General features: G+C 46.5%; 1 protein-coding gene across 7 annotated transcripts in view; it reads left to right on the forward strand.

The window, feature by feature from the left end:
* Nucleotides 1-14528, forward strand: part of Stat92E (Signal transducer and transcription activator Stat92E) — a 183964-nt gene that overhangs the window by 128322 nt on the left and 41114 nt on the right. For 6 of the 7 annotated variants that reach the window (XR_011514096.1, XM_065427341.2, XM_065427340.2 and 3 more), the window contains one exon: nucleotides 13712-13837. Coding sequence is in view for 6 of the 7 variants with exons in the window: in XM_065427341.2 (XP_065283413.1) it covers nucleotides 13712-13837 (126 nt within the window). In the remaining variant the exon portion in view is untranslated. Of the gene's footprint in view, nucleotides 1-13711; nucleotides 13838-14028; nucleotides 14526-14528 lie in introns of those variants that run through there. The other variant, XM_065427343.2, reaches the window with a different exon arrangement.

A 14528-nucleotide genomic window follows, 5' to 3' on the forward strand; every position in this document is an offset into this window, starting at 1 on the left:
CTGCATATACGGTTGAATGTTCTGATGTCGTTCTCGTGTTGTCTGATCCTTTCTTTTAGATTTTTGATTTCCCCGACGTACGACGCCGGACAGTCGGCACACAGCTGATTTTGTAGACGACGCCTTGAGCTTTTTCTTTTGGTGGACAATCTTTTGGTTTAGGGAGGAGGATATTGAAAGTGTTTTATCGGTTTGAGCGCCACTTTGAGGCCTTCTTTTTTAAATATTCGGCTGAGCGCTTCACTGGTACCTCTGACGTACGGGATAGAAACTCGCTTCTGGGGTTGGGGGGAAGTCAAAGGCTGAAGGTCCCGCAGTTTGTTTCTTCTTTTTTGTTGTCAGGTTGTTTTTCAAATGAAGTCATCTGTGTAGCCATTCCTCTTAAGTTCTTTGAGAACCGTTCTCTTTTCTTTCTTTTGATCCGATTCTGATGAGGAAGGAGTTTCGGCTCGTTTGAATAAAGAATTTCCAAAAGACGCCTTGTGGTTTGCCGAATGGTCGGATTGGAAATGAAGGTAGCGACCTGTGTGGGTTGGTTTTCGGTAGACTGAAAATTTTAAAATGCCGTCTGTTCGTGTAACTTGTACATCGAAGAATGGGAGCGATCCGTTCTGTTTGCGCTCATATGTGAACTGTATATCCAGGTCTATGGAGTTTTAAGTGTTTCTGCAGGTTTTCGACTTGCCCCGTCTTCACGATGCAGAAGCACTCATCCACGTACCTGAGGAAGACTTTTGGTTTCGGGGGAAAAGTATTTAGAGCTCTCTCCTTGATGCTCTCTATAGTCAAGTTAGCCATGGCAACGGAAATTGAGGCCCCCATAGGAGCTCCTTTAACCTCTTTGTAGTAGCTGCCTCGGAAGGTGAAATAGGTATTGGACAGGCACAGTTCGAGAAGGGGGCAGATCTCGTCTACACTCAAAGGGGTGCTCTCGCTGAGCATATTGTCGCGTTCCAGGGCATCCTTAGTTGCGGAAACAGCCAACTTAATGGGTACTCTGGTGAACAGAGAGATTACATCAAAGAGACCAGACATTCATCATCTTCGATACACACTTTTGATGTGAGTTTGATGAAATTCTCGGAGTCGTGCACGTGGGATGCTGACCTTCCGGTGAGTGGTGATATGATCTGATGCAAGTAAGTGGATAGTGATTGCAGTGGGGAACACGAAAAGTCTACGATTGGTCGTAAGGGGATTCCGGGTTTACGGAGTTTTGGCAAACCGTAGAAAGCTGGGGCGGATCCATTCCTACACATTAGTTTTAGGTAGAAGAAGAAGAAGAAGAAACTTTAGTAAAGAATAGTCCGGCAGTTCTTGATGTGGTGGCCTCAGGTGACGGCTCGAAGTTCTTGGACTCGAGCGGCATCTTCGGCTTGCCGGACGGCCCAGAGCTGGTCTGCCAGCTCTGAACTTCTGATAGCCGCCTCCCAGCGGCGGCGACGCCTACGGAGAAGGTCCCCGGCGGCTCCCGCATCCGGGGCGGCGTCGGGAAGAACGGAGCTCGAGCCTTCTACTCTGGCAACAGCCGCGATTATGGACGCGTCGCCAACGGAGCTGCTTTGATTACCGTTGTTGCCGGTACACTCCCAGAGCATGTGTCGCAGCGTTGCTCTGCGTCCGCATGTTTTACACGCGTCTGTTGGGTACAAACGCGGATAGCAGTGGTGTAAGATAGCGGGGCTAGGGTAGGTGTGTGTCTGGAGCAAGCGTAACGTCACGGCCTCGTTCCTGTTCAGTTTATCGTGTGGTGGCGGGAATCTGCGTCTTTCGAGTCTGTAGTGTTGGGTGAGGTCTCTGAACGTGGTTAGGCGATCGCCCCACGCCCAGTGTGTTTCTTGTTGCTGTGTTTCTGTTGTAGTGTCCCGATCCGGCAGATCCGATGCCCTGCATCTGGGGGCGGAGGCGGCCACATAATCAGCGGCGGCTCGGCGTGTGAGACCTCGAGCCGTGGCGTGGGCCGCCTCGTTTCCCGCTAGCGGAACATCGGTGTGTGCCGGGGTCCAGAGGAGGAAGACCGTAGAATTTTGGGGTTGCGAGGGCGATGACGAGTCGCCGTCGTCAGAAATTTGGAGTATGCGGGCCGCTTCCCGCGAGACACGACCGCGCGCGAAGCCGCGGATTGCCGCCTGCGAGTCGCTGATCACGATCGCAGCGTTCGGCACCGCGACGAGCGCTAGGGCTATCGCGGCTTCTTCGGCCGCTTCCGTGTGTCCCGTGGTCACCGTGGCGCTCGCGAGGCACCTACCAGAGCGGTCTACAACCGCTATCGCGTGCGCGCTTCTCCCTCCTCCATATCGCGCCGCGTCTACGTACACCGCCTCGTTGCTGTTACCAAACTTCTTCTCAAGGTCGCTTGCTCGTTTGTTGCGTCTCCCGGCGTGGTGCGTCGGGTGCATGTTCTTGGGAAGCGGCGGGATGATCAGGCGGTCGCGAACAGAGGTGGGAACCGCCATCTTTTCTCCATGCTGAGTGTGGTACGCGATGCTGAGCGACTCGAGGATGCATCGACCTGCCTTTGACCTGGATAATCGTTCGTATTGCGCAATGTCGTGCGCCTCAACTAACTCGTTGAGAGAGTTGTGAACTCCGAGCTCTAGAAACTTGTCGGTGCTCGCGTTGAGTGGAACGCCGACCGCCCTCTTGAAAGCCTTTCGGATCATGCATTCGACTTTGTTTTTTTCGGACCCGATCCACCTCAGGTAGGGGGCAACATACGTTATGCGGCTTATCGCGTACGCCTGCACGAGACGGATCGCGCACTCTTCACGCATACCATTGCGTCTGTTCGTGATGCGACGCAAGAGTCGGATGGTGTCATCTACCGAACGACGAAGTATTCGCACCGTCTCTCCGTTATGGCCGTTTGCCTGCAGGTGTAACCCTAGGATTCTAATTTTCTCTACGTGCGGTACGGGAGTACCATCTGCCAATGTAATGCGTATTTTGGAATATTCCCGTTCCTGTTCGCGCAGGGTTTTACGACCTCTCCTTGTGGGTTTGTAGAGTAAGAGTTCGGACTTGGTAGCCGAGCACTCGAGGCCCGTTTCACGCAAGTAATTCTGAACCGCATCTACTCCTGCCTGTAGCGTTCGCTCAACGTGACCGTCACATCCCCCTCCGGGAACCCAGAGGGTGATGTCATCCGCGTAGAGACTGTGATGTAATCCTTCTATTTCTGTTAATTTCTCGGGTAGACCAAGTAGAACTAAATTAAAGAGTAATGGTGATATGACGGATCCTTGCGGCGTGCCGCACGGACCCGTCTGAAATTCCGGTGATTCCTCGTCACCGACGACGACGCATGCGCGCCTGCCCGTGAGGAAGTCTCTAACGTAATTATACATTCTTTGGCCTAGTCCTAATGTTCTAATTGTTTTTAAGATCGCTTCGTGCTTAACACTGTCAAAGGCCTTTTTAATATCTAAGCCTAGAATTGCCTTAGTGGAGCTGGTAGTGTCGTCTACGATCTGGTGTTTAAGTTGAAGCAATACGTCCTGTGCAGAGAGGTTGCGGCGGAATCCTAGCATGGTGTGCGGGAACGCGTCATGATCTTCGAGAAAGTCGGTCACGCGGGTGAGAACTGCGTGTTCCATGACTTTGCCGACGCAAGACGTAAGCGAAATCGGTCTTAGATTATCGAGCGTAACTTGCTTGCCAGGTTTAGGAATCATGATAACGCGGGCCCGTTTCCACGCTTTGGGAAGGGAACCCTCTCGCCAGCACTCATTGACGTAGGCCGCGAGTCGGGAGATTGACTCGTCGTCTAGGTTTCGGAGAGTCTTGTTGGTAACCCGGTCCGGGCCGGGCGCCGATCGAGTGTTGAGTTCAACCAGGACTAACCGAATTTCCGATTCGCTGAATTCCGCGTCCAGTTTCTTGTTTGTGACGCCGTCGTACTCAGCGTACTGGATGCTTTCGGCTTTCTTAAAGTAACAATCACGTATGGCGTCAAGGAAGTTATCGCCTTTATAATCTCTTAGGAGTCTACGAGTCTTGTGGCCTTGAGCGGCCCGAGTCTCCTCCGGATCTAATAGGTGTCTAAAAAGGCGCCAAGCGCTCGCCCCGGTCATCTGCCTCTCGAGGCCGTTGCACGTGTCTTCCCATTGTGCCCTGCATACCTGAAGTGCGTGTTCTTCGATGTCTCTGTCTAACTGCGCTATGCGTTTGCGCAACGCCTTATTATGTCTTTGGCATTTCCATCTCTTTAGGAGGGCTCGCTTTGTTTCCCACATGTGTAGGAGCCTGCTGTCAATTATTTCGAGGTTCGCCTCGGGCGGAACCTCGCTCATTGCTGCACCTACGTCCCTTCTGAGCATCTCGGTCCACTCGTCTATGTCCGTAATCGGCTTATCGCCTCGCCCCGCTTCTTTTCGTTTCTTGCGGAACGTGTCCCACTTCACGAACTTGAGCTTACGACCTTTGCCCTCAGGGTAAGTACCACGACCGCTCGGGCCCGTGCCTATCGTTATCTCAATCAGCGCGGTAGAGATTTCGAGAATTTGGATGGCTGTGGAATATTTCAACCAGCGTCTTATTCAGAGCCAATTGGGTTCTCGTAGTGAGGTCCTTCTTTAGTTTCTCGTAATCTTGGCTGTCAAGTAGGGCAGACACCTTTTCCTCGTAGTCCTTTATGTTCAAAACAACGATTGAGTTCCCCTTGTCCACCGGTAGGATTACAATGCTTGTATCTTCTTTCAGTGTTCTCGCTGCTCTTATTTCGTCGGAAGATAAGTTCCGTTCTCTTCTGTGGTTGTTATTGGACCTTATTATGCCGATTGCTTCCAGTCTGACTTGTTCCTGCATTTTGGGGTCTAGTTTCTGGATGCCGCTCTCAAGGGCGGCGATCATCTTGTGGAGGGGTGGGTTATCTGTGGTAACATTGAATTTGTGTCCTTTTGCCAGGATTGAAGTTTCTTCGCTCGTGAGCTTTCTCGATGATAAATTGGTTACTGTGTGTTTGTTTAACACTCCTGTTTTCTCGGTTTTGTTGATTAGGGAAGAGAATTTCTTCTCCTGCGTTTGTCTGTGTTTCATTTCCTCTGAGGATGCCACGGCCTTTGCAAACGATTCAATTGATGAAAAGAGATGAGGTACCTGGTGTTCAAGCTGTCTTCTGGTGAAGAACACATTGACTTCTTTCTTCCGAATCACCATGTGGCACTCATGTATCCATGCTGTCACCAATCTTTGCTGGGTCTTGTTGATGATGTCCCGGCCTTCTGGGGTGTTGATTGGTTGGCGTAGCTGAAGACTTCGTGGCACTACGTTTTTGTCTTTGCATTTCCTTTCCATATTTCCATATTCCTTTCACTGCTTTTATATATTTCTTTGCAAGTTGCACTGCCTCTAGTCCAAAGTCTGCACGTAAGGACTTGAAGCCAAACATTTTGACAGAATTGCCTGTCTGGTTGGAAAATTGATTAGGATTTTCAGATTGACTCCAATCAAATAACTGAATTTTATTAGCCTGACGTTTCGGAGCCCATTCGGCTCCTTCTTCACAGGGGGTTCTTCGGGTGGTGGCGGTGTGCAGCTTTTAAAGAGCCAATATCACGTCGGGCTAATAAAATTCAGTTATTAGGTTGGAGTCAGTCTGAAAGTCATAATCAATTTCCCAACCAGACAGGCAATTCTGTCGAAATGTTTAGCTTTAGGATGGTAGTGAAGACAAATGCCGTAGTTTCCCCAGCATACCTGCTTTTATGTCACTGGCAGCTAAGCATGCCCGTCTCTGTTTCTGTCCCCAAGTGCACATGGCTGCGTTATTGCCGCAGACTTGGGGATATTAACGATATTATTCATTACTGATATGGAAGGAACTGTTTCAATGCACATGATGTACTTGCAAAAAGAAAAAAAAATCATGTTCGGCGTGTTTGGCTTGCTCCGTCGGCGGCCATTTTTGTTTTGGTGTCCCGCACTGTTACAGCGGCAGCCGCTTGTTCGTTGACCTGTTGTCATCCCGCCGCAAATGCGGGATGAAAAAAAATTTGTCTTTTCGCCATCGCGCTAAATTTAACCTGCGTAATAATCGCACCCCTGAATTTGCGCCAATTTTTTCAACAAAAAAGAGCGATCATTATGCGAGCAGATGCGGTATATGAGCACGAGCATGCACTCAAGCCCTGTCGTGCACAAAGCAAACGCTGCGCATAAGCACTACAGTTGCATGTAGCTGCAGTCTGCTACATAGCTTAGATGCGGCAGCTGCTGTAGGGTGCTGCGATGAGTTCACTGGCTGAGCACACTACTGCTTGCCGAGGACAACCGCATTTGTATAAAAGAGGCGCTTTAGAATAGAGGGACTTTACATTTTGCGTGTCGAAGGCACCAAAATTGGAAGTAGTAGCGTCCATGGGAATACATCCAAACTCAAATTTAACTGCGGGCCATGGCGATATTCAGCAGGCGGACTGTTGTGGACCCACTCTGCTCCGCCGTAGCCTTTGCAGTGCAAGGCATTGAAGGAGCAGAAGCACTTTGAAAGCAGGGTGTGTACCAAACAGGAAAACCGGGAATTCTCGGGAATATTTAATAGTTTGGAAATACTAAAGGAAAACTCAGGGAAATAGTGCTTCTACCAGGAAAAATTACCTGTAATTTTATTGAAAGGTAACCAAGTAACAGAGAGAAATCATAACGAATAACCTTAAAACGAAATGACAAATAACTCGGCTGAAGGAGTTGCCTGTGTACAGTCAATAACCGACCTTCCGGACGCCCGACACATGTTCTGCCTCTTTGAGGAGGGAAGTGCAACTGATCGTGGTTCGAAGCAGACCTCGGTCAGGTGCACCATATATGTGTGTGTGTGTGTGTGTGTGTATGTGTGTGCGCGCATGCGCGCACACACATTCACTTTTTTTCACTTTGGCACTCCTAATGCTAACAAATTAAGAAGGGCACTCTCGTCCCCCTTTAATATATTCTCTTTGGGGTCACTTCAAGAATCACTTCATGCAGTAATGTGACGTACACTATTACCTATATTCCTTAGCTGCCCAGGAGTGAGACCGCCCAGGAAATAGACCCTGGGCGGTCGCATAGGTCGATTTTTTTCGACATATGCGACCGCCCAGGGTCTATTTTTTTCATTGCAGATTTCAATTCTTCTTAGAGACTTATTTCGAAAAAAATTCACCGCAATTTTTGTAGGGTGACCATAAAGTGACAAAAATATATTTTTTGTTGGTATTTATGTACTCTTCATTCATGAATAACAACACTAAAAAAGGAAATTAACTTATAAGAATTAAAAATTTATGCATGTTTATACACATAGTTCATGGCCTTGAAAATGTACACACGAGAATATTTCGCAAGACTAAAATGTTCCTGCTCTTACACTAATATCTATTATGTACATCCATAGCGTAATCGAACTGCGCAGGTGCGCGCACTCAAGAAAACTGTGTGGTTGTGTGCCCGTCAAAAAAGCAAACCGTGTGACAAACTTCTGCTAATCTTCATCTTATCGCCAACCAGAGGCAATTAGTTTTTGCGAGTGTCAAAAAAAAAAGAAAAGCAGCGTAAACACATGCATGACGGCATCCTTCCTATGTGCACCCCTGTGAGCACTGAATGAGCTTGAAAGAGGTGGTCGCCCTTTGAGCGATTAGTAACGAGACAGCCATCAGTTTTGCAAGTGCAAGAAGCCGAAACCGCCCACAAAAACAAAACCCGAACCGCCACCCGCCCGCGCGCGCTTCAATGCGCGGGCAGTACCATATAGACGCGTGGGAGCGAACTAGCGCTAAAACAAACCATGCAACGAAAACTGAGAGAGGTAGGCATGCGAAAAAAATTCCCTGTAGTCTCGCATAGTGGCAGCACGTGACAGAAAAGTTAGGAAAAGGGTGCGCTTTTTAAACATACAGACGGCGCCGTAAATATACGGCATCGACCATTTTCGGACTTGTTCGCGGTGCCGTATATTTACATCATTGACCCTCAAAGGGTTAATCACCAATGGTATATTTCTTGTGGGCTAATTGTCCGTGCTGGTTGCTAAGATCTGAACTATGCAGTAACATGTTAAGTACCTGGGGAAATAGGCACCATTCTTCAAATGTGAGCACGGGTGTAAAGCTTTGCTGCAGATTCTCACCAAGTTGACAGGCTATTTGATTGTTCCAGCAAAGACTTGAAATTGACAGGGAAATTGTTTTTCCTGTGGCTTTTCTGCAAGGAGCCAAAGGAAAAAATTCACAATTGCGCTTAATGCATGGAGGTCTCGCCAATCAAGCATGAGTAGCAAGGCACTGGTAAGAAGCCTCAACTCAGGAGTTTGATGCCTCATACTTTTCTCATTCAGAGTACGAAGTGAGAAATCGGGTGCTTAGCAGCTAAAGTGTCCGTTTGGAATTCTTCATTTTCTGTACTTGTGGCATCCGTGTGCATCCTCAGCCTGTTTGGAAAGTGTCTGTGCATGGATGTCACTGTCTCCCCCTCTTCTTTCCCCCCCCCCTGCCCTTTAATTGAGCCGTTCCCAGGTAGCTGTCTTTTTCATTTTGCGTGCCGACTAATGTCAAACTGTTGTCCTACAAAACCTCCTTCTCTTTCTCTCTCTCTTTTTCTTTTTATAGATTTTGTATATTTCTTGTCTGAGGCCATGCATGTAAGTCCTCCTTCCAAAGGTTATTCCTTGGGTGCACCAAACAAAATGCTTGCATAGTTGCACGTGTAGCAGCACCAACACGTGGCCTGTGTGCAAGCTAACCGCACATGCTGTCATGCCTGAACCAGTGCGACATTCTGCATAGTGAATGCAGAATTACAATCTGTAGCAGCTAGGGAGGACCATTGTTCTGCTGTGGGAAGCAGTTGCTTGTTTCTTTTCTGGAGCAAAAGGTGCTTTTCCCACCATGTTGAAATTGGGCACTCTTCTACCATTTGATTGCCACCTCTTATAAATGCTAGAGTAGCCAAGGTCACAGTAGAGACTAACAATGGAAAAATGAGGCCGTGTGCCTTTAGCGAAAGCTTAGAAGCCTTACAAGCTTCTGAGATTACGAATCTGCCGCGTCTAGATTTTAGAACCCAGAAAAGTGAAAATGTGCATTGTCCTTCTGTCTTCTTAATTTTAAAGATTGCTTTAATGTTTGCACATGCAAGTGTAATGGCTTATGCACCATCGCAAGTTTTGGGTCTGCACGTTAAGAGCACCTTTATGCATTCGTGCGCCTGCTGGTGGTCTACTTGTGTTATGTGACTGTTTGGAGACACGTTTCACCTTCATGTCGAAGCTTGTGTGTGATTGGAAAGCCTGTAGACAGAACTTTCTGGGCTGCATTGCACACATCGTTAGATGTTGCTTGCACTGTACTTATTGAGGTCCTTCATGTTTTGGTACTATATGCCTTGGGAGGAAGCTTTAGAAGCGCAGGGGCTCCTATATCTAAATACATGGGAAAGGATGAATCGTTTTTCTTGGCAACCACTGAACCAAATTTCCTTAGGTTTGTGGCATTTAAAAGAAAAAGTTGTTATCACGTGTCTGCCTGTTGGAAGTGGATTCTTCATTTAGGCTGTTGATTTTGTTACAAAAATGGTTTGAAGGCTTCACGCTTTCTGAAAACAAAACTAATGTTTACAACTCTGTAACTCGGCAATAAAAAATTCTATTGCATTACTATAAATTGTATCTAATAGTACATCTAAAGTGGACAAAATTGACGTATTATGCATGGCTCTCACATGCACCGCTAATATGTGAGTGTGACTTTGCAAAATCCTTGTAACCATTGTATCAAATTCCCTTAAGATAAAAATTAATATACAGGATGTCTACCAACGGGGAAAACCAGGAATTCTCAGGGATTTTGAATAGTGTGGAAATACTCAGGGAGAACTCAGGGAATTTGTGCTTCTATAAGGGAGAGATCCAATTTTATTGAAAGGGAACAAAAGTCGCGGTATTGGTGACTCGAGTAACAGAGAGGAATTGTAATGAATCGTTTTTGACTCCGTGTCACCGGCTGGAGTTGTCAGTGTGCAGTCAACGAACGGCTTTCCGAACGGCCGATAATTCGGACTGCTTCGTGGCACCATCACGTAACCCATAGAGTCAATGTTTAAGAATGTCTAAAATTTTGGGCGCAAGAATCCGCACATCAATTTTCCGGACTTATTGCCGTGACCGCAGGTCTGAAACGGCAATCAAAGCCACCTCCGCCACCACTTCGATTACCTGACCGCCTTGAACTGGCTCTCTCGCAGGCAGTCCCGCTGGCAGCTGCAGCCAACACTGCAGCAACGCTAGGCCTAGCAATGGCACTGCCTCCGCCTCTGTGGTCCTCACGATTGGCTTCAAAGCTCGAAAACCACGGTGCATTGCAAAATGTTGGTTCCCAAAAGCCAGCTTTGCCTCAATGCAGACATGTTATGCAGTGAAACATAAGCATGGGAAGGGGCAGATGTCACGGGACACAGTATGAGTCCTTAATTATATGCGGGTGCACTCGCCATCTCCTGTCACAGTATGAGCACCAATATGCCTAATAAGTACCCGCCGTGGTTGCTCAGTGGCTGTGGTGTTGGGCTGCTGAGCACGAGGTTGCGGGATCAAATCCCGGCCACGGCGGCCGCATTTCAGTGGGGGTGAAATGCAAAAACACCCGTGTAGTACTTAGATTTAGGTGCACGTTAAAGAACCCCAGGTGGTCAAAATTTGTGGAGTCCTCCACTACGGCGTGCCTCATAATGAGGAAGTGGTTTTGGCACGTAAGACCCCATAAAAAGAAATATGCCTAATAAGTATACTGGCAGGTCTCAGAAGCTTTTTCAGATGTGCCTATGGCGATTTGAGCGCTTAGGGGCAGTGAAAGACATGCATTCATTTTTTTTTTTTTTTTCGAACTGACCGATTTTTCGGACGTTTTTGCGGCCCCTAGAGAGACATTCCACAAAATAGAAAATCCGAGTGCGGAGCAGTGGGAGAGCGTGCTCTCCAGCGGTGACCATAGCCTCCAACAGAGGCTGGTGGATCATGCCCGACGAGCAGCCAGGCCCTAGAATAGGGGCATCAGTGATGCAGGCCGGAGATCGTTGTCAACCAATAGAAGATGAAGACATCCGGCCTGACTGCTGAATTACTCTTTCTAGAGCAATAAAGTTTACTTCCTCGTCCTCCTCCTCCCTAGAGAGCCAGAAAAATCGAACGTTGACTACAACTAAGAGGACGCTGCAAATGGCCTGTGGGGTGAATGCGCGGCAGCAGGACGACGACAACAAAAAAGACTGATGCATTGAGAAATACAGGAAAGGAAGCTTGCTGCCACTTTAAAGGAGCTTGAGCACAAAAAACAAAGTGTTGGCTGACATTGAGATGCAGGTGTTCCTTAACCAAACCAAAATAAACTTTTCAAAGCAGTGAAAGGCAACACTGAAGTGTTGTGTAAGGCTGAGAGTATATCAGGACAGCTGAGGTTGGCAATTACCAACTGTTGAGAGAGAATCTCACTTGTGACAAAGTTCGGGCCTCATACCCATGAGCTTATTATCAGTTGATAGAAATACCTCATATTCTAAAGGATTTGCTTCTGTATGCATCTCCTTTTTATTCATATTTGAGAATGTTCAACTCAATTTGCAATTGGTGTTACTGTCTTCTTTTGAAGATATTTTATTTGCTGTGCATTTTACTAACCCCTCGCTTTTTTCATTATTTTCATTATGTCAAGCTGCCGTTTGTTCGTGCAGCTTTTACCTGCAGCCTCCTCCACCTTTCTTGATGAGAAATAAGCTTATTATTATTATTATTATTATTATTATTATTATTATTATTATTATTATTATTATTATTATTATTATTATTAACATAAATACTGCTCTTTACTATTCAAACTGGATTAATCATTATTTGAACATGATTAAATTAAAAAAAAATTTTTTAACATGCTTACTAGGGAGTGACAGTATCGGGCAACGTGGTGTCAGCCCTTCTTGACATAAAACAAAGTTTTGTGTCACTCAGAAAATTTTACGAAGGCACTAGGGGCAAACCTGGAAAACTTGTGGAATTTGGAAATGTCAACTTGGTAGACACCCTGATATATCAATTAGTCCGTTTGGTATGTTTGGACGATTGCAGTTTACAGAATTGCTGTAACTGTTCTTGATGCAGAGTTACGGATTTGTAAACTTTGTTCTTCCATTTCTTTTTTCAGACTTAGTGATATTTGAAAATTTTTGTGAGCAATTCAAGTGCTAAACCAAAATTTGGCTTCCGTCAGTCACTAGAATTTAACTTTCTCTCTCAAATGCAACAAATTTCATTAATATTAGCCTAGGGCTTAGTAAATCATTTCTGCGTTTTACATGTACTTGAGCAGGAAGCATCAGAATTGGGCCTGAGCTAAAGCTTCCTCTTAATGTTGGATCAGGTAATACATACTTGTTACGTCCATGTAGCTTGAGGTTTTTGATTGGAGTAGTTTGAGATCATTCACTAAATGTTTGCTGTGTACATTCTGTCTGGGACCCAGCATGATGTCGGACACACTGAATTTAGCTTGAGTCGTGTGTTCGCTTGTGGAGCCGCTATTGTAGCAATTCACGCGTCTGGTATTTGTCCTTCTCAAAAGCCTGGCAACATGCCTACAGTGTCTCACTGTCTTATAGCATTCTGCAGCCATACTAGAGGCTGCAGCTTCAATTCCTAGCTATGACTGCTGCATGTTATTGGAATTAAGTGCACAATAAACATCCCCAGGTGGCGAAAACTAATCAGGTGCCCACTTCCCCTCTCTATGGCATATCTCGCAGCACAGATCCTACTTGCCCTAATGGCTTAGTGGCTGTGGTGTGTTGCTGCTGAGCGCAAAGTTGCAGGATAGTGATTACAGCGGGCCTTATTATGGTGCAGTGTGTCGACCTTTCTAGTGCATTGCAAGCAGCTGATGAATGACACTATAGTGCATAGCATATTGTATGCTTTGGAGAACGTCCTTCATTACCAGCGATGTTTGGTGACCACATGTCGGTGAGCAAGTTATAGTATGCTACTGTATGTGTAACAGGGTTGAGATGCTCGTCTTTTATCGAGCTTTACAAAATGGAACATTAAAAGGACAATAATGTGGCTAATGGGTAATTCAATCTAACAAAAGTAATAGACTGATGCTTTTACTAAGATGGCCCTTGTAGAGGACAAAATGACTAAGGTAGGACAAGATTGCAGCTACCATAGGTGGTGTCTCATGTCCCATATATAACTGGTAAATTGTCAAAGTAAAAATGTGATTGTAATGCACTACAACAGAAAGCAAAATACTGTTTGGTCACTTCTATTGCATTAGAAGTAAACCCACTGATCAACTAGAGCATCAGCAATGTCGTTGCAAGTGGCAGCATTTGAAGCGATAGGCTCGCAGCATATTGCCAAGTCATTTCCTATTTTTTCCTACCACTTTTTTATTTTTTCGAAGTTCCCACTCACTGGAAGGTTCTTGGTAGTGGAGTCGGTGTCCGGAACTATGGCAGCCTATGGAAAGCACCATCAGCTAGCATTGCATTGTGTTGTGCAGTTATAACAAAGAATACTATTGCTACTGAGTACTACAGTGTTATGAACTCTCATTGCTGTAAAATACTTGTTTTCCAAAGTGATGTGAGAGAGAAAGCACTGAATGTGGACCACATGGTGCAATTCATAGGTGCGCGTTTTTAACCACGGTTGTCCTTTTTTTTCTTCCCCCTCTTTTGTCAGGCTGTCGGGTATGTTGAACCTCATGGACAGCAATCCGTCAACGCCGCAGTCCTTTTTCCACCCACACTCGCCAGACGCTGGAGCAAGCATCTACCACGATGGTTCCTCCCTTGACCAGGCCATGCAGTAAGTGTGCACTTGCTGCCTGCCTGCTGCCTGCCTGTCCTCTTCACTCTCCCTCCTACTCCCTCCTCGCACCTCCCTTTTTCCCTTGCACAACCAATGGTCATCAGGCCCTTCCTCATCACACAACCATCCCTTGACCTTCCTTGCATCACTGTCCCTACCCCCCTCTCCCCACCCCCTTCCTCCAAAAGTGAGAAGAAGGTGCTGCCGTCAACTTTGTGGACCTCGAAGAGGTGGCTCGGTGACCCTCTGGCCTCTCCTTGAAAGTGGCTTATTCCTTTCACCTCCTGGACCACCAAAGAATGTGTAGCACGAGGAGGTTCTTATTGAAGAACGGCACATGTTCCGCTTTCCCAGAAGCCTGCAGAGGCGAGTTTTTGTGAAGAAGAGAAACAAAAGGGCAAGGACGCTGTTTTGGGCGTTGCTTGCCCGCCAAGGAGCCTGCCTACCCAACATACCCATTTTCTCATCTGTTCATGCGAGTGTGACAAGGCAGAGACATGGCAGTATGTCTCCTGTGAGACTTTTTTTTTCTTTTTTCTTCTGTTGCTGTTTAGTAAAGCACTACAATGCTTACTATATACAAGAGCTCCCATTTTTGCTTGTATTCACTGTTCCTTACCTCATCATTTAGTATTCATTTCTCAATTTTAACTTCGTTTTTAAGCAGCTGTCCTTTTATTTTATATTT

This window comes from Dermacentor albipictus, chromosome 4 (assembly GCF_038994185.2).
Source record: "Dermacentor albipictus isolate Rhodes 1998 colony chromosome 4, USDA_Dalb.pri_finalv2, whole genome shotgun sequence".
Lineage (NCBI taxonomy): Eukaryota > Metazoa > Arthropoda > Arachnida > Ixodida > Ixodidae > Dermacentor > Dermacentor albipictus.